The 25735-nt window shown below is 44.6% G+C and overlaps 1 protein-coding gene across 1 annotated transcript; it reads right to left on the bottom strand.

Annotated features, from left to right (window-relative positions):
- Positions 1 to 3009: 3009 nt before the first annotated feature.
- CTSC (cathepsin C) lies at positions 3010 to 21819 on the bottom strand. The gene is made up of 7 exons (XM_063325284.1): positions 21573 to 21819; positions 19878 to 20023; positions 10695 to 10861; positions 10114 to 10269; positions 8417 to 8532; positions 4865 to 4996; positions 3010 to 4127 (listed from the first exon to the last, which is right to left on the bottom strand). The coding sequence occupies exons 1-7, from the start codon at positions 21736 to 21738 to the stop codon at positions 3625 to 3627; spliced, it is 1386 nt and encodes a 461-aa protein (XP_063181354.1). The 5' UTR covers positions 21739 to 21819; the 3' UTR covers positions 3010 to 3624.
- Positions 21820 to 25735: the final 3916 nt, after the last annotated feature.

Here is a 25735-nt window from a genome sequence, read left to right as displayed (position 1 = left end):
ATTGGGCCCCTACTTGTTCACTGCAAGGCGTATTTGCCAAACCCGTAATTATTCTCCTGAGTGATAGCTTGTTTCCCATTTTAAGCTGCTCCAGGTAACACATCATTTACACGTAGAAGCCATCTAACCAAACTATAGCCTCTTAAAAAAAGGTAAATTGAAGTTGCAGAGACCCACATCTCTCCATTTTGTGGGCAGTAATTTATTTCCAGTCCTCTGTATTCCTTACAGCCAAACTTAGAATCACAGAATGGTTTGGGTTGGAAGGGACCTTAAAGATCATCCAGTGCCACCCCCTGCCCTGGGCAGGGACACCTCCCACCAGCCCAGGCTGCTCCCAGCCCCGTCCAGCCTGGCCTTGAACCCCTCCAGGGATGGGGCAGCCACAGCTTCTCTGGGCAACCTGGGTCAGGGGCTCACCGCCCTCACAGCAAACAATTTCTTCCTAATATCTCATCTCAATCTAGCCTCTCTCAACTTGAGGCCGACACCCCGTGTCCTATCCCTACACTCCCTGATCCAGAGTCCCTCCCCAGCTTCCCTGTAGGCCCCCTTTAGGAACTGGAAGGGGCTGGAAGGTCTCCCCGGAGCCGTCTCTTCTCCAGGCTGAGCCCCCCCAGCTCTCTCAGCCTGTCCTCTTGGCCTCGCTCCTCAACTTCGGAGGAGCTGTCAGAGTCCCAGCGGGTGAAGCTGTGTCACAGCCTGCACCATCACAAAGCGGAGCGGTACCTCCTCACTACTAAGGTTTACCAATTCTTGCTGTTTCATCCCTTTTGGCCTGCGGGAAGGAAACGCTTTGGCTGGTCTTCAGCCCGTGGCTGACGAATGGGCTTTCTGTACTTGGCCCACAACCCGAAACAAAAGTTGAGAATCCAAATATGTCATGTTGGCCACATACTAGCTCCGTCAGGCTGACTGACATTTCTCTGTGCAACTCTGAAATGCAGAAAAAAGGGACATTCACATACCGCAGTCAGCCAGAGGCAACCAGGTACGTCTGATGACAGTCGCTGGGGGCAGCGGTGGTGACAGACCGCTCTGAGAACTCTCCCATCCTCGTGTTAGCTGCCACACGCAAGCGGTGACAGACAGACACGGGAACTTCTAGGAAAATAACACATGCTGTTATTCACAAGGCACGTAGCTAACGTGATATGAGGCGTGGTGAATAGGAAGTGCTTTAATATTCATAGTACCACGAGTGTCAGCAGCAGTTTGATGATAATGAGTTGATTCCTAATGGCTGAAGGACAGTAAAAATAGTAAGAAATACCTAACTTTTATATCCTTATTCTCAAGGTAATCTCAAGTGTTACAGATGCTGAAGAAACACAAGAACCTAGCACATCCATACAAAGCCGTAACTTCATGAGAACACCTGCTTATTAAGAACTGACGCTTCCAAATACACCCGATATTGAAAATGCATTGCATCCATGTAGCGAAGCCACGGGCACTTGCAGGCGGCAGGACAAGCCTGCACAAAGACGACCACCTTCTCCCCCTCCTGAGAGCTTACACTGGCGTCACCGTGGCTGCTGATGCACAGAGACGCTGCCGTCCAGGTTGGGCCACGCTGGGTAGCTGTAATCAGCACAGCAGGAAGCTCGCTGCTGGCACTGCACGGCAGCCAAGAGTCTTCTCTTCCAAAAGAAAGCACAGGCAACCATTTCTTCCATCCTCGATTATTTCACGCAATTTTCAGCTTTAGTTTTATTACTGTAAGTCAAATCGACGCCTGGAAAAAGGGGAGTGGATGACCTACTGAGGCGTGTTTATCAGCACATCAACTATCGCACCATTATTACGTCCCATAACACAGCAGACACAAACCACGCGCACACTGCTGGAGGAAAGCAGCATTGCCTCTCCCACCTCAGTAACAATTCCCCCAGGGAAAATACTGGTGTGGGAGAAGGAAGAGGAAGAGAGGGAGAAGCGCAAGAGAAAAGGTTTGCGCTTTGTTGTGTATTTTAGGCAGAGGTGTGTGGGAGAATTGTACATCTTCATGACGTACATGCAGCTGCCACTAAGGGGTTAAGTCCTCACGGGGCTCTCAGTTTTCCAGTAACACCAAATAATCCAAGTGGAAAGGAACGAGCACCCTGCTCCTTTGCCTCCAATTCCTCCAGCTAGAACAATCCAATGCACCTTGCAAACTATTCCAGAGGTTCTCGTTCTGACAGTACACAAGTTCTAAACTTCCAAACTTGGCTTGGTATTTTTTGGCAGGGGTTTCAAAAAAAGAAATCCAAAACCATGAAGCTGTCCTGCCCCTGCCCCTCAATTTGAGCAAGGGAGAGTGAAGCAGTTCGTGTGAAATTCTGTTCAGAAGTTTGCCCTTCTAAGTTAAACGGGATAGTTTGATTACAGACAACTGTTCCATTTTCCTGTGTTTTATAAATTTCCCTACACCCTAAAAAAAAAACAAAAAAAAAAACCACAAAACCCCAAACCCACAAGACTGTTTTTCTGTATATAAAAATACTAACTAGTTTGGTGACGTATTATTTTAACAGAATATTACTAAAAAAGTCATCTTTTACCCATGAAACTGGGGCTCGCCTCCCAGCCACTCCCATTTACTCACGTGGGGCACAGCAAAGACCAGTGCTGCATCAACCAAGTACGGTGTTGCAGCCGAGTTTCACCTAGAACAGAACGGTTAATCCCAAGCGTTGCAATCCCCCCACCCCCAACTCTATTTCTCTACCTTGTATGTTTGAAAGGAATATAGCAACAGATTAACAGAGAGGATTTAAACAGGATTACTGGGGAATTAGCCAATTTACTCCATGAATTCTCCCATCTCCACAGCAAGGACGACCGACTCTTGGACAACCTTACTTGGTGCTGCTGTGAGAAACTTGGCCTCAGCTGGATGATTCCTAGTTCCTCTTTCCCCACCAGTTTAGATCCTGATAAAGTAAGATGATCTTGACAGAAAGTTCAAAACTTAAGACAGCTCACTGAAATAAAGAACCAACTACTTCCACAAGTACAAAATCCTCCAGGAGTGGGGTAATTTTTATTGAACTCTGAGATGATCAATTGCAAAGCACAGCAATAAAATCCAGAACTGGAACATTTAGTACAGCCTGGAATGTAGAATTGATTTTTATTGTCATGAGGGTTTGACATGCAGTTTTTGCAGGACACTTAAAGCTTTAAAATTTCCTGTTGATCAGTGCAATTGCCCATTCCCTTCCCAATAGACACTTATGTTCTAAATTGCAGTGGCTTCCTGCTTTCTGAGAAGTAAGGCACTACAGTGTCCTTTCAGAGAAGTTACAGATTATCATAGCAGATGCTTCCCTCTGAGATCTGAAGTTCAAGATGGTCCACAGAAGAAAATGCAACTGAGGACTGAAGATGTTTATCTAGTGATGAGTAACTATCACCACTGTTAACCAAAACAGCCGTTGCATTCTACTGTCAGACTCCAGAGGAAGCCTTCAGTGCACAGAGCAGAGCTAACAGCGTTCACCCTCTCAACTAGAGAAACTGTTCGCTCTATCCTGGAAAATTTCATTAAAGCTCCCCTGTTCGAGCCAGGGGACTGATTTTAACAGCAGCCTAACAAATCAGTATGTTCTTATGGCTGGGGACAAGGCACCTCTGCATTTATAATTTTGGAATAGGAGTTGCAGACACTGCAATGCTTTCAATTGCACATTCATCAGTGCCACGGCGGATTCTGAAGTAACCATCCTCTCCCCACGAGGTGCCCCAGCTGTTCTTCACAATCCAGAACTTCTCACCACTTTTGGGGTCTGTACCATAGCCCACCAACAAGACAGCATGATTGGTCAATTCAAAAGGATTGAAGTCATCCTGCAGCCCAGTGTGATGGTAGATCCCCTCTTTATACAGCATGAAATCACTATAAACCTCAAAGGCAACAGCCATGGGCCCACGCAGCACAAGCTCGAGTTTCATCAGGGCTTCGTTGCAGCCTCCATAGAAACCACCGACATAGTGGTACTCAGAAGCGTAGTAGTGGTAACAGCTGCGCTTGAAAGTGCATGGAGAATCCTGGGCTGTGTACGGGAAGCAGTCCTCTTCCACCACACCAAAGTCTTGGACATACTTTCCAGCAATGAGGTATGGGAAGCCACCGTCGCAACCTAAACAGAAAAATATCTGCTTATTCCCTTGGAGAACTTTTTGATGTGGGAGACTCTCCTACTCCAATCCTTTGGAATACTTTTACACACAGTATTGAACACAAACTGCAGTGACCCCAGATACTCCTAATATTGCCATTAGCTATAGCTAACTATAGCTACCTAGCTTTCTGAAACACACCAGACAAAGTTAACATCAATGGGAGCTATACTGGGAACACTAATGCATGGACCGTCTTCTCATCCAATTGCTCCTGACACTGCCCCATCAAGCAAAGCAGGTAGCTACACGCCGTAAAAAGACCTGTCCTGATACAGGTACTGTCCTTTGGAAGGCTTTAGTCATTGCTTTCGCTTATCTCCCCTTCCTCATATGCTCCTCCTCCCTCTGAATATGCTTTTGGGAGGACATTTGGTTCCGCTCTTTCTACACGTGCATTGCCATTTAGCTATATTTTTAGCCCTGCTCCTTAGATATTCCCCATCTCCCAGGTAGATGTACCTAAAATCCAACAGCACCCTGAGCACGGGGCCCGACAGTAAGGTGAGCTGACAACTCTGGAATATTTTCTGCAGTCTTTCAAAAAAAGAGCTACTGAAAAGTACAGACTGCCAGAGACTTTATGAAAAAACTAAATTGTGGGTGATGGGGAAGACATGGAACTTCTTAATATCCTGCCTCCTTCTGCAGCATTAACATTACTGAAAGTTAGCTCTGTATACGCCAGTGTACTTACCCTGAGAATACTGGCTACAAGACACAACCTGCTGGGGACTAAAGATCGGCTTCTGAGTGTTGTTTGTGAGGATACGTATCCTTGCTTCCAACATGCCCATGGAGGCAAATGCATAACAGCTGCCACATGAGCCTGTGGAGAGGAGAAAAAGGAACCACGAAGAGCAGTCAGTAACATAAACAAGGCAAGTCACCTGCATTCAGGTACAACTATCGCTGGAGTCCACTGAAAAGAGTCAAAACCTACCAGGCAGTGATTAGAAGTTGAATACTGACAGAGCAAAAACTTCAAATATCCATTTAGCTTTTAAGCATGCAATTAAAAACAACCCAAACAAACAGTTTAACAACTTTTGAAAGAACACTGAGCTTATTCAAGAGACGATATATTGCTCTTCAGTGTTTTCCAGCAGTATCATTTACGAGCTATGCTATTCGTTCAGAATAAACCTACAGGGACCACATTTGCAGGGCTGAGAAGGCTCATAACCCACTGCCTCAGACTATAACCCTTTATGAAGCACATATGCTAAGGGGCAATCAACTATTTTAAGTGAATGCTGACAATGTTGTTCTAGATAATTTCAGCCTATCGATGGATTTAACACTGTAATTTCCTGTGGAAAAAATATTCCACCTCTAGAGCTACCCCTAAAATAAGTGACCTTTGAAAGTCTAGTGGTATAAATACCAGGTTTGACATAGTAGATTCATCCCAGCTCCCCTTATTTCCCAAAGGCATGTAATTTTTACACTGGCTTTTCAGAGGCACCTTAATTTCCCTTCTGCTTCCTGGCAGAGAACTGAGTCTCCTTACTTTTGCATCAAAATCTAGTATTGCTTCTAGTTTTAGGCCTCTTCACTCCCTAGGAGCTTCCTGGAACACATTAAAAGCCTTTGGAAATGGAATGACAAGCATCACAGAGAAGGACAATTACTTGGATGAGGTCCTATTTTATCTACTGATTGTCACCAATTTCCTTTTGTTTCCTGACAGTAGGAAAGGCAAATATTGCAGAGCTATGAAAAGGAGGGAGGCCTGAGGAACAAAACAAAATACTCTCTCCTGAACTGTGTAGGTGTATAAAAGCAGAGCTATTACAAAAGCAAGACTTTGTGAAATTTCACCTTCTCTCAGTTAGACGTATCTCAGAAGAGAAGGGACAAAAATCAGGCTGCGCATGAACGCTCTTTGCCCAGCGGGGCAAAAAGAAGCAGTGAAAGGTGCCTCCCACTCATCGTACAGTCACAGCATCCGAGATGGGCCATGCTGCAGAACGCTTTGTTGCATTTTGTGTGCAAAAACTTAAAAAAATACAATTAACACAACCATTTCAGTGTGAAGTCTGTTGGGGCGGTTGCTAAATTTCTTTCCTGCTACCACAGTGGTATTTCTGAGGCTTACAGCACAACCACACTGTATCAGCAGAGAGCCAACACAGCTGCAGGAGTAGCTGCTTTTGTGAGACTTGCCACAAATTCTCTTCCAGAGTCAATTAAAGCTTCATCCACATCAGATTCCACTCACTCTACTGCGAAGGGCTGCTACATTATGAGCAGAAAGGAGAAGACACAGCACATCTAGTGAAGAATCAGCTGACCACGCTTTTCACCTACTTTGATCTGCAGAAAAAGCTTGCAGGAAGCAGTCAGCAAGAAATGGGAACTACACTCGAAGGCTAACAAAATCTGTAGGTTCTCCTGTAAAGTTGGTAACAAGTAACGACAAGGCTATCTTCAAAGAAAACACATCTCTTGGCTCAAAGACGCAGTTACTGTTCTATAAACAACCTGAGAGCTCCACCTTTACTCTCCTGACTACAGGGATGCTGAACACGCTGGCAGTAAATATTACAGTCCAAGACAACTGCAGTTGCATGAAGCCTGCCACATCTCGAGGTATTCTACAGAGAATGCACATTTCCCTTTTAATTTCTGTCCACTTCAGATGCTGTACTTTTTTTCCTCCTTAGGTAAAGAGCAGTGACTCCACAAGCATGTGAGATCTGGGAAGCCATGACCTTGCAATTCATGCAGTTCTCTCTGCACGTGCCAGACAACTTACATCTTACTGCTTGCAGCTTTCTCCCCCAGGGCATTTTCTAATCAGTCATCCAATAATCTTAATGACATACAACTAAGACTTTCTAATACCATCATTCTAATGAAACATTAATATCCAATGCCTCAGAAAATCATACAAGCCACCACAAGCAAGACTTAATTTGTATGTCGGCACTGTTTTGCAGAAGGTCATCTTCTGGTGATTTTGGTTTGTGCGGTTTTTGGTGGTGGTGGGTTTTTTTGGTTGTTTTTTTTTTTTGGTTTGTTTTTTGAAAGCCTAAAAGCTAAAACTCTTATTTAATGGAGCAGAATGCATATTTACATTTAATGCATTTAACATACTCAGCATGGATTCTCAGATTACAGGAAATGTGTAGGCAGCTTTATTATTGGAAGCAACAGACTAGTTCTCATTTAGAGAAACTCTGAAGCAACACAACAGAGAAAGGGTAAGTTTGGGACTGAGCGTCCAACTGTTTGGAAGGTAAATGAGCCCTTGGGATATTCACAGCTCACACGGGGAGAGAGTACAGGACTCACACCTACACAGGACTGTACATTTCCTGTTGCCAACTTTCAGTGATGCCCTGTGTCAGTTTGTGAGCTAGACATCCCACAAACCTCTTCTGCTACCAGGAGTCCAGTTGGCTGAATCTGGCATAAGAACTAAGCTGTAAATGAGGGACCAGTGATTTATGTGATCCCCTCCCCACCACGTTATGTTCCCTTCCCCTCAAAGTTGCAACCAGATAGCTACTGGCAGGACACAAATTTATTTGGAAGTGGTGGATCAGGGAAGCGGAGCAGTCCACTCTTGGCCTCCAGTATGTAACTATCTAATTGAGATATCTCACACCACAGTGCTATAAAAGCACTCCCTATAAAATAAAACATACACCAGAATGGTATTCTTTTACCTCTACTTTGAGATAAATACTTCCTATTCAAAGGGGCAGAAAAAAAATAGTTTTCACAAGTATACTGTATCTATCAGTGTCCGCATTTTTCATAGTGACTGACACCTCTTCTTGCAACCAGCCCTTTAAGTAACTCCCACAGTTATCAGGATGATAAGATTTGGATATAGGATAAACAGTTTTCATGGGTTTATTCATTAAAGCTGCATGATAATTTGACATCAGTGGGAATGAGGGAAAGAATTAAATGTACATCAGTTCTGTCAGCATGCAGAAAGCCATGACTGAGACTGTTTGGACAAAACTTGACAGCTGTCTTTATGCAGGGCACTGTGGTAATTGGCTTTCACTCCGAACAGCAAGAGACACTGCTGTTTGGATAAGCCACTGCCACCTTCTATTTTGGCTCAGTGTTGTCAGCCAGGACTCCACCCAGTTCCCACAGGTTATTCATAGTAAAGGTGCAATCTGTCAACTGCAAGACACTAGACAAACCTTCTCGTTAATAGCAAATTACGTCAAAGGAGTTCTACAGCATTTCTTTCAGAGTTTTGTGGTTTGTTTTTTTTTACCTTGATTCCGAACTGGGCTGACATAATTGACACCATTCACGTTTCTCCAGTCCCAGGATTCTGGCAAGCCTGAAACTTTTTTGAGTAACTCAGGTGTTAGAGGTGCAGGCTTTGGTCTAAAGAGAAGAAAATGCTTCTGAGTAACATATCACACCCTCGGCAAGGAAGCAATCACGCAACGCTCAGTTGTCATCTTCTGGCTCTTACTAGTTGTACTTACTTCACGCTAAGCAATTTGAAATAGTCTCCTTCTAAGCTGAGTGGGTGTCAGTCTCAGGAGATTAGTTTCAGAAGGATGCAAGACCTACTCAAATCCCTCCCTGAGGGAACTGTATTACGAACAAGCTGGTGAGGTCAAATATTTTGAACCAATCTGAACTGCTGAGGTAACTCTCAGTGACTGTAGCAATGCAGCTCTGCAACAGCTACTTTACACCTCTGCCATCACGAGGTCTGTGGAATATCTGACTGCAGAAGGCACCTCACTTTGCCAGCATGCACTGACAGTTTAGACATGCAAAGACTGTTTAATTGCAGGCACAGAGATGGCGTATGTCGACACTTCAATAACTGCAGTCCCACTGGCCCTGGAAACTTCCTTGGAGCAAGGTTTTGCTGTGACTATTGAAGAAGCATTGAATGTTACTTGTCCTCATCCACCGCTTGCAGTCAAGTGATGCTCATATATCAGCAAGCCAAGAGCTTCCTGCATTCAGCTCTCACATAACCTGATGCTTGTCCCGCAAGCCATGCCATCAAGTGCTGTTCATAAACACCAGGCACTGGAGTCTGTTCTGAAACATGAGAGGGCCAACAAAATACTGCCACAGCACCGCGTGGTGCAAGAGAGCTTCCAAATAGGTTACTGTATTTAAGACCATGTACAAGTTGACAAGCCTATAGGATGAAAGCACAAAATCTGCCATGATACTCTCATGCAAATCAGAATTTTTATTGTATAGTAGGACCTTCTTCTACAAACATAAAAATTTGGAAAAGTAAGTAGCATTCCTACCCACAGCAGTATCAGAGTGAAAAAAGCAAAAATAAAAAGCAGGTAAAACAACTGTAAAGGGAATCTGCAGAGCAAAGAACTCTGAGGACCATCTGTCCATCCCCATTACCACTCTCTGCCATGTGATCTGCAAGACCCCGAAGGCACTCTCAGGGCTACTTCATGATTCTTCACTGACACCCTCCTGTCAGAGGACCCTGACTGGAGGCATGGCAAATTATCGAAGTGACCAGGGAATTCCATCAGAAAATCTTTATTATTCATGTTTAATGAAGCGCTTTTCACCGCTTTTTAACTGCTATTAGGAACTAGCAGAACCAGGAAGGTGGTCAAGCAGAAACTCCTAACTGTGGCAAGTAGCTGATGGGTAGACAGGAGAGTGAGATCGCAACTGAGACTGTCCCCACTTCTTCCCTGCACATACAAATTCAGCAGCAAGTAACTGGGCAAGATTACAGGGTAGATGACCCTACTTGTCTAAACTGCTTGAGACAACAGATGCTCAGAATAATCATTCAAATGAAGAAATATGTTGGCACTCCATGAAAATGAGCTGGAAGGCCTTGTAACTTGATTAAACATCTGAACTACAAGCCAAAACACAGCTAGGAAGAGCCAGGACAAACAGAAGCAGATTCTTGGCAGGAGGGGGTTTATGGCAAAACCAAAAAGGCTTTAGTACCTTGGAGTCCTGGAATAGATACCCCCAGCTCTTCTAGTTAGTTCTTCCAGGGCAAAGTTCTCATACTCCTTGTATCTTGTTGCTCTCCAGGACTTCTGGCGAGCATTGATAGCATTTACAAAGTCAAAGTTGTGCACGTAACGTCTGCTTGAAAGTCTGCAAACAAAAGCGACCAAAGAAAACAGTAAGTAAAGGACTAGGATTGAAAAGTAAAGGTGTTCTCTAAACTGAGTATGAAAAAGACTAACTCTGGAAACATCTTCCGCTAGGTACTGATAAAGAAACATGCAATTATTGGATCAAGGCAAGGTTTCTGAAATTTGAGACAAACTAGAAGTATATAATCATCATCTTTAGACATGCCGCTTTTCTAACAGGACTTCACCACAGACTGAAGGAGAAAATATGATGCAAAAGGCACACCCTCCTCTGGTCTTGTGCATTCAGGTTTATTCCCAACATTATCACTGGCATTAACTTTGCCCTCAGTAACAGAATTGGTCCATATGGTTTCAGCTGAAACCTGAAGCACAGGTAGCAAATGTTTTCTTCCAGTAAAAGGTCACTTATCTGTTGCTTACCTTCCTCTGGGCTTCTGGAGAGGTACCTCGTTTACGTGAACATCTGAGGCAGATGAAGAAATCTTCTGTCCGCTGAAACAAGCCCAATTGTGGCCAAGTACATCATGGACCCATCCTGGTAGAGTCTCATTACAGTAGCTGGTTACATTCTGGCCTTCCTTTTTGTACTGTAACGCGAAGAGGATGCTTGTGTCGGGTATATGCATTTGTTAGCACAGCAGTAGTCCCTCCCCACCCAGCTGCTGCTTGCCCGTATTTCAGAGGAAGCAGCCAAATGTATATTCCAGAAGAACCAGCATCATGTTTGGTTTCAAAACAAAGCAGCATCAAAAAAAGGTTCAGCAGAAGAAAGAAACTGGTCTTTATCGAGCTGCTAGAGGAAGACAAACAGGTTGTGACTTGCACTTTTAGCAACAAAGCATGCATTAGTATCAGCATCATCTAACAGGTGCTAATTGTTTGGGTTCAACAGTCACTTTTGGGGCAAAATGTAGAAGACCTCTTAGTACTTATCCTTCTCTTCAAGGCCCTGTGGTTTCTTGCACCAAATATGTGACTAGTCAAACTAACCCTGGCGCGCTGCAAAAGTTTGAGATACTAAAGGCTCACAGCAAGTGTCTCACCGAGTAACCTCCCAGGAAGAACTGCACTATAGCATTTCTGTTTTAGAAGTCAGAACCCAAGATGAGACTTCCTGCAACTACTTTAAATTTGAGTTGTGGTGGAAGAACACCATGAAACAATTTCACCTGAACTATCAAACTGAGACAGTAGGAAATGATGATCCATTGAGAGCAACTCATTTAAAGCTGGCGGTGAGGGGAGTGTTACCAAAACCTCAAGTCCCAAGCCCTAACACTTCCTTATTCAGCCACACAAGAGGAGTAATAAGAAGTTCGCACTAACACTTTGCCCAGCAGCTTAAATTTCCTGGATTAGAAATTCTTTGACAGCAGAATGACCCAGGGAAGGAAAAAAAAAAAGATTATCTTTACTCATCTCTTAAGGTTAAGTCTGTGTTGTATTAAAGCTACCCAGAGCCTAAACACCCCATGCAACAAACACTTTAAGTTGACTTTTCTAATCACAGAAATCACTTACGCAGAATCCAAATTTTCTAGTCCAAAAATACTTTATTAAATCCCATTCCCTTTGAGTCGTATATCTACAACGGTTCAAAGATTTTGTACCTATATTTCAACAAAGTGCTTGCTCAGCCTCTTCACTGAAGGCGGTGGCTTACAGTGATGGAAATGCTACAACACGGAAAATAAAGTAAATAAAGAGACTGGGAGGTTTGCGACTACGTCCAGGCTCTGTAGGGAATCTGAAGGAGAATGCATAGTGAAATAATTAAGCCTATCAATCAGAGGCATAAAATTAAAGGTTAATCCTCTGACTGTTTTAGAACAATGGGAATTTGCTTTGCCCCCACGTCAGAGGTTGCAGACCCCTGCTTGTCTAGCAAGGCAAGCGTGTTTGCTGACCGGGGCAGGACGGGGGTGAGCTGTTACCTTGTTCTATTCATCCTGTCTTACTGTACAAGATTGTGCAATATGGGAAATAACTACACCTGGCCAAATACCACGGGCAAGGTCCAGAGATGACTTTGGAGCAATACCCTCTTCACAACAGCATTGCTAGAAATCCACACACTACCAAAAGCAACACGTTACTGACTTTACACTAGTAAGTTACTGTGAGAGCACTTTATTTGGCTCTACATGACAGTGTAAATTAATACCGATCTGTCTTTTCTATCTAAAAGCTGCCACAGATTAAAACAAGACCAAGCACAACCATTCGTGATAAGTATAGACCTTCAATCTGAATACTTGAGGAACGTCAAGTCTGAATACTCAAGAAACAGGCCCACTTCCTGCAACAAGCAGATGCAGATCCTGCCCAGCATGGAGTTACGAATCAAAACAAGTGGAACAGATTTGGGACTTATCTTCACAGAAAGGAGGCAAGCAGTTATCTGTTAAATAGCAAATTAAAACCACAACCTGCTTCCCCCCCTCCCCCCCCCAAAAAAAATCCCTCTCAATTTTCTGGAGATTGAATTTATTCTTTTTTTAAGATATTGACAGATAAACAGAATAGCATTCACACCATTTATGCAATTCATCTTTCAGGAAAGTGCATAAAGGGAATTGGAACTCCAGAAGCCATTTTCATCTAGGAAATTAAAATATAACCCTAAGGTCCCAATTTATTTTTTCCCTGCTCTGATTTTTAATTGAGAGCCACTTATGTAGAGAAGTGGCAGAGAAACCTTTAAAAAAACCCCAATGCTTATGCTTAATTTCTACAAGCTAGTTAAGTCCCTAATGGGCCACACGTTAGAACTAAAATGGGACAGCAAACTCATCAGTGCCATGACAATGACACCCACTGCTTACTACCAGAAGGTACACCATCAAATCAATATTTCATTGCTAAAACCACATGCAGCATTTCTTCTTACTGCAACCAGAGAAAGCTCTGACAGAGTAGATCTAGAAAATATGACTGTACCAGTTTTAGAGGACCTACTATGAGTATGTCTACCCAAACAACAGTCATACAGGAGTGTGAGTAACTTCGGCTGCACCAGTTCATCATGGCACCACTGTACGAACAGCCACCACTGGCCCAGGTGGATGCCAATCACAATGCCAGACTCAATGGAAGCTGCCAGCACAGTACCCAGCACATCTGTGGAACCCAGCACAGAATCGCATCCTTCACGTGGGACAACAGCCACACAGCTGTGACCACCAGCTACTGCCGGACAACTGCTGCATGCGTTTCCTCTGCAGGCTTAAGAAGATGGTTTTCATTTTTAAGCTAAAGACCACTGTAGCCATGCCACATGTGATAATTTTGTCAGTCAATGCTCACATCTGCAGCATTAAGTAAACGTCATCCGGTGACCTGACCAATCTAGAACAACTCAAGTGCCAAGACAGGCACCCAAACTATAGTCCCAGTTCAAATTCTGAGGTTTGAAAACATTTAAGCTTTAATTCTACTTCAAATGCATATTTTTCTCAAGTCTGACAACCCGTAGGACTTTGCCAAATGCCAGAATTTAGCCAAGCAACATTAACCTTAAAAGGCTTCATGTACCTACATTTCAAGGCTTGCTATTACATACCTGAACTCAGATAACCTTTTTGGTACAGTATACTTCTAGTAAAGTCTTTCCTGCGTTGGTCATCATGACATAATCTAATTGCACGCTCAATTCTACTCCCGGTAACAAAAAAATGCAATTCTTTAAATCTTTCTTTAAATTTTTTGTCTCCCTAAGAGGAAAGCAAGCAAGGATGGAGACCTTATTGGGCACAGCATTTTAACAGGGATTCAGCAGTGCTACATACACGGGCTGCCATCCCATTCTTTTACATCTATTGTTCTCAATTTAAGCAATGTTCAAGCAATAAGACAACTCCAGTTCCCAGAGGCAGGACTACCCAATGCATTAAGCCTGGTGGAAAGACTTACCACTCATTTGACATCAAGTTTAAAAGTGTGCCTATGCGTTTTAATATGGGAAGCGCATACTTAGTTGCAACAGGACTGCAGACGCCTTACTGTACAAAAATACAGAAGATCATTATTATCAGAATAAACAATTGCATCTTGCTACCTGATAGAAAATGCAAGCAAGGATCAGCTACAGATGCATCTTCTTTCCTCTAGGGAACATTCTGCAGTTCAGAGATTTATGCACTGTAGGGAGGCAGCGGCTGCACACTGACAGTTAAATAATCCCAACTAAGAAAGGTTAAAAATTAACTTTCAGTTGATTTGCAGGATGATTAAACAGCATTAGCAAATCTTAACACTCGTATTTTAGCAACATGGAATGAAATGCATTCAGATTTCTTTTTTTAATATTCTGAAACTTAAACATTAACTACTGTCACTTGTCTAGGCTGGTTATTTCAGAACGGAAGTCCTTGGTTTTAACCAAATTTGGGGGCCTTGGGGAAGAGAGGAAAAGATGTGACAAAGATGTCACCAAGTCAGTCTGGAAAAGATTAGTAACTCGAGTAGTGGAATATTCTATAATCTTTCTTTTGCTGAAGTAGTGCTAATGTTTTAATATGAAAAAATGCCAGACTTCTGTTTTTTGCTAGAGGACATCTCAGAAGTCAGAAGTAATACCCCTTAGCTTAAGGAAAAAACAGTAAGGATCTCATGAGACTGTCTCCCTTCCAAGTTGTAATCTTAACATTAAATAATTATCACAAAGATATCAAATAACTGAAACAAGTTAGCCTCAACTTTCATTTCAGCCTCACTCTAGCTTTTTATGTTATGTTGTTCCTATTTCTTTTACCATCCCTTGGGGTGGTAAAACCATAAAAAAAAAAAATCTTTAAAGCCTTACATCTTGCATAGCCCTACAGAATCCTTACACCATCCAGCAGAAGCACATGTTCAAACTTCTGCCAAGAGTCCGTACACTAACTTCACATCCAAGCTCAGTATACAGACATTTCAGCAGCACACACTAAATAAGAAAAAAGAGCATTCCCATAAACCAAACAAGTTAATTTGTGCTGCAAACAAACACCAGGCAGAGTAACCGCGACTTGTGAGAAGCGGAATACAGTAGGATGCTGCATTTAACTTGGCAAGCCTTGAGGGACAAGTCTATGTACAACAATAGTTAGAAATAAAACACTGCTAGAGCTTCTTTACTTAAGCTACTGAAGCAAACTGAGGGAAAAAAATACATTGGCAAGCTCACCCAATCCACTCCTTTGGTGTGGAAAGTCATTTCCCCACAGTCTCCAGGTGAAAGAACAAATAACTTGCAAAGGCAGTGAGGCCCTACGAAAATTTTAGTAGCTGTCTGTGTAGTAAGGCTATTAAAAACTCACTGAAACATGCACCATCAAACAGGCTGCGTCTATACCCACACCGAACCAGAGCTCTGATAAAGCCACCATTTAGACAAGCCCAGAGCATTCTTGTTAGTAATTAATAGCGTCATTCTTTAACGTTAAGCAAAAACACACAGTAAGTTCAATTAGCACCAGTTGCACTTCTATGCTTGAAACACATGAAGTACAGTATTAGCATAAATACCGCTGTTCATTTTGCTTCGCAACTCCATCCTCTCTGTTCAATGGCAGAATATGAGGAAAGTGTTAAAGCATCATAGCAGGTAAATCAGGATGCTTTATCTGTCCTGTCACCATGATGGGGTTTTAGTCACATAATTTAACTTTAGTGCAACATAAACAGAACTTGAAATTTATGAGTGGCCTTTAAGCAATGAATACTTTCCCGACAAGCCCAAACCCACAGCCACGGGAAGAGATGTGCAAGGCTTTCTTGTGCTATGGCTGCTCCACCACCACAAACTGCTCCATGAACCAAAAAGTTACTCCACAATCAAGCAGTTACTCCAGAACAGCATACACACTGGAAGGTTATTTCAGAGCAAAACTAAGCAATTTTACCAAACAGTAAAAACAATAGCAAATTACGGCATATTAAACTTACTAGTTGTGCACCTTCTTGCTGTAAAGCAAGAGAATGCCAGCGAAGACAGTTCTTCCTTTCCAAGAATTCCAAAGGGACTTTGTTTAATGACTTTCCACATTCCCAACAGCGATCAAGGCTAAGCAATATTCTAAGAGATTGCTTTTATGCTTTCTTCTTGCTGCATTTCCAGGGAAGAAGGCCCTTGCCACTTAGCATTCTCATTTAACCTATTTTACTCCAAGGGCTTCTACGTTAGGACCAACACTAAGCAAATGAAGCCTGCTATGTTTACAGTCCTCCTACCACTTGCACCTGAAAGTAAACAACAGGCAATCATTCTTCAAAAACCTCTGAAGCATGCATTGAGCAGAATATATTATTACGTGTCCCCTAGAAGCTTTACAGTAGAAGATGATGGAATAGGTCCTAAAAGAGCATTAGCCACACTTGACAGAAGCCACGTTTTCAGTTTATACCAGGACTAGATATTTTCTATTTCATATGTAATGCAGTATTTACTGAATTAAAAATAAACAGTTACACATACCTATATATGTCACAAGGTCAAGCAGCTCATAAGGAAACACCTCTTCCCACCAAGTCCCCACTGACAATTGTGAAATAACAGTTTTGCAGATAGACAGTATTGCAAGTTGTTGCCTAATGAAGTCTACTAGCTGTTTCCAGAAAAAAAAAATAAATGCATTTACTAAGTGCTGTGGTATTTCCTTGTGCTTCTCTGACATTATACTTGCATCTTGATAATCTGTTGTTTCCTTTACAGCAGCAAAATTATAGAGAGGGTAACCAAACTGGGCTTTAATCCTCTCAATAATATTTAAAGAAAGCCTTTAATTTAAGCACGTCTTGCTGATGGATTCCCTACTACTGAACAATGAGCCAAACAAGCTTGCTATTTCACAATACCAAACACAACTGCAAAACTAACAATTAATCTATTTGCCTACAAAGGGCTAAGACACATTCCTGACCATGAAATGCAAGCTACTGTGCATTGCTACTGCTCAGGTGTGCATTCGAATTACTTTGTTTTGAGCAGTAAGTTGGATCAGATGACCTCCAGAAGTTCCCTCCCACCTGAATTATTCTGTAACGCAGTTTTGGTCAATTAAGAGGACCCTTGCAAATCAATGCATTTACGTTTTCATAAACACAGAGGAATACAGGAGATCGGCGTTTATCAGTCACCTGACTTAGCTCTCATCCTCCAGTAATGTATTTCACAAGGTACAGATAGCAGCAACAAAGCCTTCACTGACTCTCAACTGCCTTCAAGCTGGTGCTCCATTTACATTCCAGAGCAGGCCACTCACTGTTCCTATGATTAAATTCTTCACATTCAAGAATTAGTTTGATAATCAACACTTGTTTCAACTGTTCACCATACTGGCTTGTAAAGCAACTCTACCTCTCAGTGTAAAATATCAGGCTAAGGATTCCCAGTCCACTAGTTTGATTAAATTTCTCCTCAGACAAGACCACCAAGGCCAGCAATGGCTGCTGAATTCCACCTGCCAGAGATGACACCTGAAGCCTGAGTTCCCGGACAATACTACAACATTTAGTGCTCCACTGTCCTCTGGGAGGCAGCAATTCCTGCCATTTTTGAGGCAGGCCCTCCCACTGCAGGGAAGCTCACAGAGATGTCCTTGCCAGAGAAGTTTCAGAGTAATTCTGCCCAGCTAGAGTACCTTTCAGGGTCTGTAGTTTTTGCTTTATTACTTGCCAAACCGGTAAGGAGTGAACATCATGGCAATTTAGTGTTGCTACCTTACAAAGATGTTAGAATGTCTATCAGGTATTTCTCTCTCATACTTTGCTTTTGCTCAAGTGTAAGAAGCAGTCCTGTGCAGAAGCATTCTTATTTTAAACATTTACAGTTATGAGTGCACTAGTTTTGGCAGATTGTTAATTTTATTGACAGTAGCTCATATAGTGCCACATTTTGGATTTGTGATAACAGCGTTAATAACACAGGGATGTTTTCATTATTGCCGAGCAGTGCTTCCACAGCATCTGCTCCTCAGACAGCCCTGCCAACAAGTAGGCTGGGGGTGCACAAGAAATTGGGAAGGGATATAGCTGGGACAGCTGCCCCCACCTGACCAAAGGGATATTCCATACCATACAAAATCACGCCCAACAACAAAAGATGGGGAAAGAAGGAGAAAAGGAGGACATTCAGAATTATGGCAACTGCATTCCTAAGTTATGCATGATGAAGCCCTGCTTTCCTGGAAATTGCTAAACACCTGCCTGCTGATGGCAAGTAGTGAATGAATTCCTTACTGTGCTTCGCTTGCATCCGCAGCTTTCGCTTCACCTAATTAAGTACCTTTATCTCAACCCTCGAGTTTTCACTTTTACCCTTCCAATTCTCTCCCCCATCCCACTGGGGGAAGAACGATCAAATGGCTGTATGGTGCTTAGCTGACTACTGGGGCTAACCCACAACAAAGAGCATGTAAAGAACTTCAACATTAGTTTTGTAAATCAACTTACATGACCCTTTCCCTTAACTTAAGTCAACTCCAATCATCATGGAAGAAGCCACAGTTACACCAGAGCTTCGTACATCATTTCTATTCAGTAAGGATTACAGTTCTCCTGGAAGAGTGGATCATTCACTTTTGGTAACATCTGAAAATAGACTTTAAAATACCTGCTGTGAAATAAACCATCTACAATGGCTCCCAGAAAGATAATTTAAAGCAGAAGTAATTTCTTCACCCTCCTTACTACTAGCCAAGGTTTAGAGATTTTATGCTTGGACAAGGCCTGGGTGTTTACTATTGGTTCATGTGAGGCCAGATACAAGATCAAGTTTCTTGAAAGAAACAAGAAACGTGTTCACTGCTCCTGCCTAGGGCTGCACTCACCAACTGAGCAGTCTTGCTGCACAAGATATGTCTCCCAGGTAATAAAGTCATCCTGCAGAGATTGCTTCAAGCCACCCTCCAGAATCATAATGCCACTCATCAGGACAGCAGCAGAGTGCTCCTCAGCAAGTGGGTCTTCTCCTGTCTACCCCCTGCCTACCCGCACTGTTTTCAGCTCGATCTGAAGTCAGTAACAGGGACTGGAGATAACAGTATTACTCCAAAAGAACAATTACAGGCAGCAGAAAGGTTCCTTAGATATTAAAGTAGTATTCTGAAATAAAATTTAAAGATTCTAGAAAACCTCCAGCAAGCAGAACAGATGGCCTTTCTAAAGTTTTCATGCATTTCAAAACATCTTTAAGGAAAGATTAAAGCAATGATGTTTGCTATTTCACTTGGGTCCATAGTGTCAGGAAGAAAACTAAAAAAAAAAAAAAAAAAAAAAAAGAATTTCCAGGCTACCAGGAAAGTTAGATTCATGAAGGCCTTCAACTGCTTTAAGCATGCCCAGAAGGGAAAGCAGCAGCATCTGTAACAGATTTTTCAGATAATGCCCAATGTGGAATATATACTCCTTCCTTCCCTCTGCTCCCTACCCAGCCACTGATATCTGTTTCCTTACATTAAAAAAAAAAAACAAAACTCCTGTATCTAGTAATCCAGGCGAACCTCAGAGAAAAGATAACGAAGTGCCCCAACTGCCCCACTGTAGCACTCATGGACTAAAGAGAAGAGTAGCTACAGGCAATTTTAGCAAGTCAGTGGTGCAAAACACACCAAGTTAACTCACCTTAAAAAATGCAAACCATTTGTAGTCATTTATCACAATTTCAAAGCCTTGATTGTAAATCAAAGTGAAGAACCCATAGTTGCCCAGACTATCCTGAGCCACATCTAACTTCTGAAGATTCACAAGCACCTTTCTTTCCACAGGCCCTGCAAGAAACACAAACATCATTGCATGATTACTGTGTGGAAGAGGAAAATAAAAATTAGTACAGAGAACGTTCCAACATTTATTTTATTCCAACAGGTGCTATAATACATTTGTTGAATACAGGCTTCTGCAAAAAGGCATCAAGCAAACACACTTCAGGGACTTTGCTTATAGAATCACTGAATAGTTTGGGTTGGAAGGAACCTTTAAAGATTATTTAGTCCAACCTCCCCTGCAATGAGCAGGGACATCCACTAGATCGGGTTGCTCAGAGCTCCATCCAACCTGACCTTGAATGTTTGCAGCGATGGGCCATCTATCACCTCTCTGGGCAACCTGTAACCAGTGTTTCACCACCCTCAGAGTAAAGAATTTCTTCCTTATACCTAGTCTAAACCTACCTTCCTTTAGTTTAAAGCCATTATCTCTTGTCCTATCGCAACAGGCCCTACTAAAAACTTTGTCCCCATCTCTCTTATAGGCCCCCTTCAAGTTCTGAAGGGCCGCAATGAAGTCTTACCATAGTCTTCTCCTCTCCAGGCCGAGCAACCCCAACTCTCTCAGCCTGAATTACCTGTCAGTGGGTCTACGTGCTCCTAAACAGTATTTGCACATTTAATTAGCAGCAGCACGAAAGAGCTGCCACCGGGAAACATCAGCATATTTAAAAGCAACTTGCTACACAGCTACAGAGGACTCCATAATCACTCAGAGGATGCTGTGTCACTCGGGCACTGTGTCTGCAGCGACAAATCTTCCCTTAAACCACCTGGGATGAGGTACCAGCCACCCCACGTCCCTTCACACCAGCGCTCCGACTCCACCACGCGCCTCACCTCCACTGCTCCTACAGCCACCTGCCTCACCTGACCAAAAAGGAGGTGATTTACTAAAACATAAAATACCTATTTTTTCAAATAACACTGACATACAGTAATCAAATAGTAACTCCCCACTACTATTATCCCTGCAAGGGAAGTGATATTTCTACTTCTGATGCTCTCAGGCTCCCCAGGGAGCAAGCGCCAGCAGCCGGTGGCCTCCCAGGAGGTGGCATGGGGACACCAGAAGCAGTAGCCATTTCGCTGCTGGGAACAGCCACTTTCAGGGCAGGCTGAGCTGAGAGAGAAGGGACCTGTGGGCTGTGAGGGAGGAAGAAGCAAACCGGCGTGAGCCGGTGGTGCTCCTGGAGAGGCCTAGTTGAGTTCAAATTGAAACAAATAAAACAGAAAGCTCACGTGGAAGAATAACAGCGCTGCCCACAGTGGTCACCCGGAGCCAGGTGAAGGCCAGCGTTCCACGCTGCTTAATTCAAATTAACCTTTTTCTGCCTTAAGGCCGGCAGGGATCCCCGCAGCAGAGCCGGCAGCGGGTGCGCGGACCCGCTATAACCGATCCGGGCACCCGCCGTCCGCTTCGGTTTTAGGCCCTCACGGCGCGGAGCAGCCGCCTCCCCCCGCCCCGGGCCCGCTCCCCTCTCAGGCTGACAGAGGGAACCCCCCGACCCCAGGACCGAAGAGGAACAGGTCCGGGCCGCCGCGGTCTCACCCGCCTGGGAGCAGTTTCCGTGGCGGCCGCCGCCCCGCCAGACGCGGAGCTCCCAGGCGCCCAGCAGGTCGGCGAAGGAGCAGTTGGCCGGAGTGTCGGCCCGCACCGCCGCGGGCAGCGCCGCCAGCAGCACCAGCCCCGCGGCCCACAGCGCGCGCCCCGCCATGGCGCCGGCTGCCACCACCCGCCGCCGCCGCCGCTGAAATGGGTCCGGGCGCCGCGGTCTCTCCACCCCGTCACCTCCCCGCCCCCGGGCCCGGGACCGCCCCGGGACGGCCGCGCCGCGGCGGGAGGGGCCGGGCCTCCGCGCCTGACCCTGCTGCGGGGACCAGGACGGCCTGCGGGGCGTGGGGTGGAGGGCGGGGGGTGTCCGTGCGTCGGTGGGTCCCGGCTCCCGCAGAGGTGGGGCGGGCTCCCCGCTGGGGAAGGCGGTGTGTCCCCCTCAGGGCCGTGACGAGGGGATGGGCCCTCGCACAGCTCGCAAGGGTGTCCTGGTCCCCAGAGGGTGTCCTTCCCAAAGGTCGTCCTGTCCTGCAAAGGGCACCCACATCCTCAGAGGGCACCCTCCCTTACAGAAAGGCATTGCCCACCCCAAAAGATGTCCTTCTTTACAAAAGGAGTCCTCTTCCCCAAAGGGCATCCTCTTCGCCAAAGTGCCTCCTCCCCAAAGGGTGTCTTCTGCCCCAAAGGGTGGCCTCCTCCCCAAAGGGTATCCTTCCCAAAGGTTGTCCTCTCCTGCAAGGGGTGTCCTCCCGTAACAGTAGGTGTCCTCCTGTAACAGTAGGCATTGCCCATCCCAAAAGATCTCCTTCTCTACAAAAGGAGTCCTCTTCCCCAAAGGGCATCCTCTTCCCCAAAGTGCCTCTTCCCCAAAGGGTGCCCTCCTGCCCAGAGGGTGTCCTCTCCTGCAAAGGGCACCCACGTCCCCAAAAGGCGTCCTCCTTCATCCTCCTCACTGAAAGGCATCCCCCACCCCAACAAATATCCTTCACTCCAGAGGGAGTCCTCCCCAAAGAACATCCTCGTCCCCAAAGCCCACCTTTCCCCCAAAAAGGGTAGCCTCCTGCCCAGAGTCCCTGCCCCGCTACCCAGCCCTAGTTCTCTGCACTTGGAGAAGTCCCCTGCAGAGAGGGGCAGGCCAGTGGGGTGGGACCAGACTCTTGGGACCAGACACTTCAGTGGTGCCTGGTGACAGGACAAGGGGCAACAGGCACAAGCTGGAGCACAGGAAGTCCCACCTCAACATGAGGAAAAACTTCTTTACTTTGAGGGTGCCAGAGCACTGGAACAGGCTGCCCAGACTCTTTGTGGAGTCTCCTTCTCTGGAGATATTCAAAACCCACCTGGATGCCATCCTGTGCAACCTGCTCTGGGTGAACCTGCTCTGGCAGGGGGTTGGACTCTATGATCTCCAAAGGTCCCTTCCAGCCCCTATGATTCTGTGATTCGGTGACCCTGGTGTTACTTCAGGCGAGCGCCTTGCAGCTGTGGAGGACAAGGCATCTTGTCCACCACGGGTTTAGTGTCACGGAGTGACTCACAGCTTCCACACCAGCCGCACATCACAGACAGGAAACCATGCGGTGCACGTCCTGCATGGGGTGCGGACCTCGAAAACCTGCGCCCTCTCTGAGACTCTTTGTGCACAGCAGCAGTCAGCAAAAAGGGCAGAAAATTCCCCCTCAAGACAGAAGCTTTAGTGACGTGCAGAATCTTGTGCGTCCAGCAACCAGACTGTTTGCAGAGGACAGGCGTTGTGGAAGGGTAGAGATGTCTCCACCGAAGCGTGAGCCCAGTGCATGGCTGAGCGTGCAGGGAAGTGGTGCTTGTCCCACTGTCTCTCCCAATTCAAAATGTGCCTGCTTTCACATCCTCAAAGTTACATATGCGATCAAGAAGGCTAAAAGACTTACTAATGAGTAAATATACCTTCATTTTTAAAACAGAATGATCTAAAAAATAACCCTTTTTAGGGGAACAATAAATGCATATAGTGCTATTTTGGCTATGAAACTGATGCACTAGCTCAAATATGGATATAAATTTAAAATAATTGTGTTAAACGCTATAAATCTCCCTGTAGATACTCATTACTGATTTCAACAATTCAGCTTTAACTAACACACTTATGAGCTGAACTAGGTTTAAACTAGAAGTGTCCTAGGTTTTTATGATATTGATTTAAATAAGGACATTAGGAATTACAGCAGTAAATTTTAAATGTTTTAAGAAATACGTTATTTTATCGCCATCACTTTGCTTTTGCGCCATCTTCTCAACCTTTTGGGGAAGGATTTATTTGACATTTTGTTGCTGATTCTTAGAACGACCAGCTAATAGATGCTTTTACTCAGGCTGGCAAAGAGATAAAAACATATCGCACTTCTTTTGGGACAGTCTCTTAGGGATCCTGAAGCACTGACTTGTTAGGAAAAGCAGAATTTACTCCGTGTCACAGACAAGAAAATGAAGGCTGTTTCAGTTTACTAAGACTGCGTTGGTCAATAGTGTTGTTATGGGCATTATAAAAAAGAGCTCTAACTTTTTTTTTCACAAAATTTTGCTGGACTTGCCGTACAAGTGCATGTGCACTTGACACTCATCAAGACTCTCTAATGAGATGTGGCTACACAGCATCATCCTGGCTCCTTTCTTCACCAATGAGATTTTTTTTTGGCTCCACACTTTCCAAAAGCAACCCAAAAGTTTCCAGTGACCTTCGGAAAATGTCTGTGTTACAGTTCTTCACCTTTTATATGCAGGAGCAGAAAAGGTCTGTGGTATCTTCATCTCATTCTCAGGACGCTGGTTGGGCGATCCTGCCTCTTTGCATTTGTACTGTGCTTTGAACCTCAATTTTCAGTTTCAGTTTGTAGCCACTGCAGGCTGTCATTGCACAAAACCATAAGGGTTTCTGTTTAATTGCCTTGGAGTCACAACAGATTATCACAAATAAGGTGCATTTTACATAACGGGGCTGTAAAATCGTCGCTGAGCCCAGGCAGAGGTGGTTTAAGTTCAGCTTAATAACGCTCACATTCTTGCACCTTTCCAAAACAGGCAAAGGAAAAGGCAGTCCTCAGTTATGCTTAGGTTCTGGAGTTTTTAAAATTAGTTCCGTTATACTGTGCTAACAGCTTCGTCAGCAGTAGGGGTGATGGTACACCCATAAGTGCAGCAGGGTTTGTAAGGAGACATCATTTTTTTCTTAGATACATCTAAAATAAGTGGATAGCTTTTGTGCACAAGGATCCTTTTTTTTCAGTTCAGTTTTCCCTAAAATTAGCTTTCTGTGAAGCACTCCAGGCACGTAATCTTTGTGTTGCCTCCTTTAAAGCTGTGGATGGCTCATTACCACTTGGGTCATGGTCGGCTCCCAGACTGGGGAACTGACCTGAGTGAAAAAAACATCCCTGGGGTTTTCGCTCCCAAGATTATTTTCAGCCAGATCATTTCATAAAATCACAGAACGGTTTGGGTTGGAAGGGACCTTAAAGATCATCCGGTGCCACCCCCTGCCCTGGGCAGGGACACCTCCCACCAGCCCAGGCTGCTCCCAGCCCCGTCCAACCTGGCCTTGAACCCCTCCAGGGATGGGGCAGCCACAGCTTCTCTGGGCAACCTGGGCCAGGGGCTCACCGCCCTCACAGAAAAAAAATAGTGAAAAATAGTGAAATATAGTGAAATAGCTATTCCTCACATCACTTCACCATACAGTCACTCACCACTTCTACTTGTTCAGGCAGTGACAGGTCAAAGTCACTGGGACTGGCTAGAAATAAACACTTTATTTGGCATTATTTGCCAAAATTCTGATTGTAAGCATTCAACAGCTACTCTTCGGATCTGTTGTCACCGAAGGAAAATCTCTCTTTTCCCCCCATGCTGGTGTCCGTGTCGATCCCTGAGCTTGCTCTGGTGAGCGCTGGATCCTTTGCTGGGCTGATTCAACTCAGCAGAAAACTGTTCACTTTCTGGAGGATTTTGACTGTCTATTTCTGAGGGGTTCACCCTCCATGATAGTGACCAGTGCACACTGCAGCTATCAGGAGGTCACTAGCCCAACCACTCCCCTTGGGGACAATAAGTCTCAGGAGCTTTGTAAAACGCTGATAAAACACAGTTTAGGGAGGTCTTGCAACAGATTTGATAACATTTTGTCT

Source organism: Chroicocephalus ridibundus, chromosome 1, assembly GCF_963924245.1.
Source record: "Chroicocephalus ridibundus chromosome 1, bChrRid1.1, whole genome shotgun sequence".
NCBI lineage: Eukaryota > Metazoa > Chordata > Aves > Charadriiformes > Laridae > Chroicocephalus > Chroicocephalus ridibundus.
The sequence above is the reverse complement of the archived record's forward strand: the minus strand, read 5'-3'. Positions and strand labels throughout refer to the sequence as shown.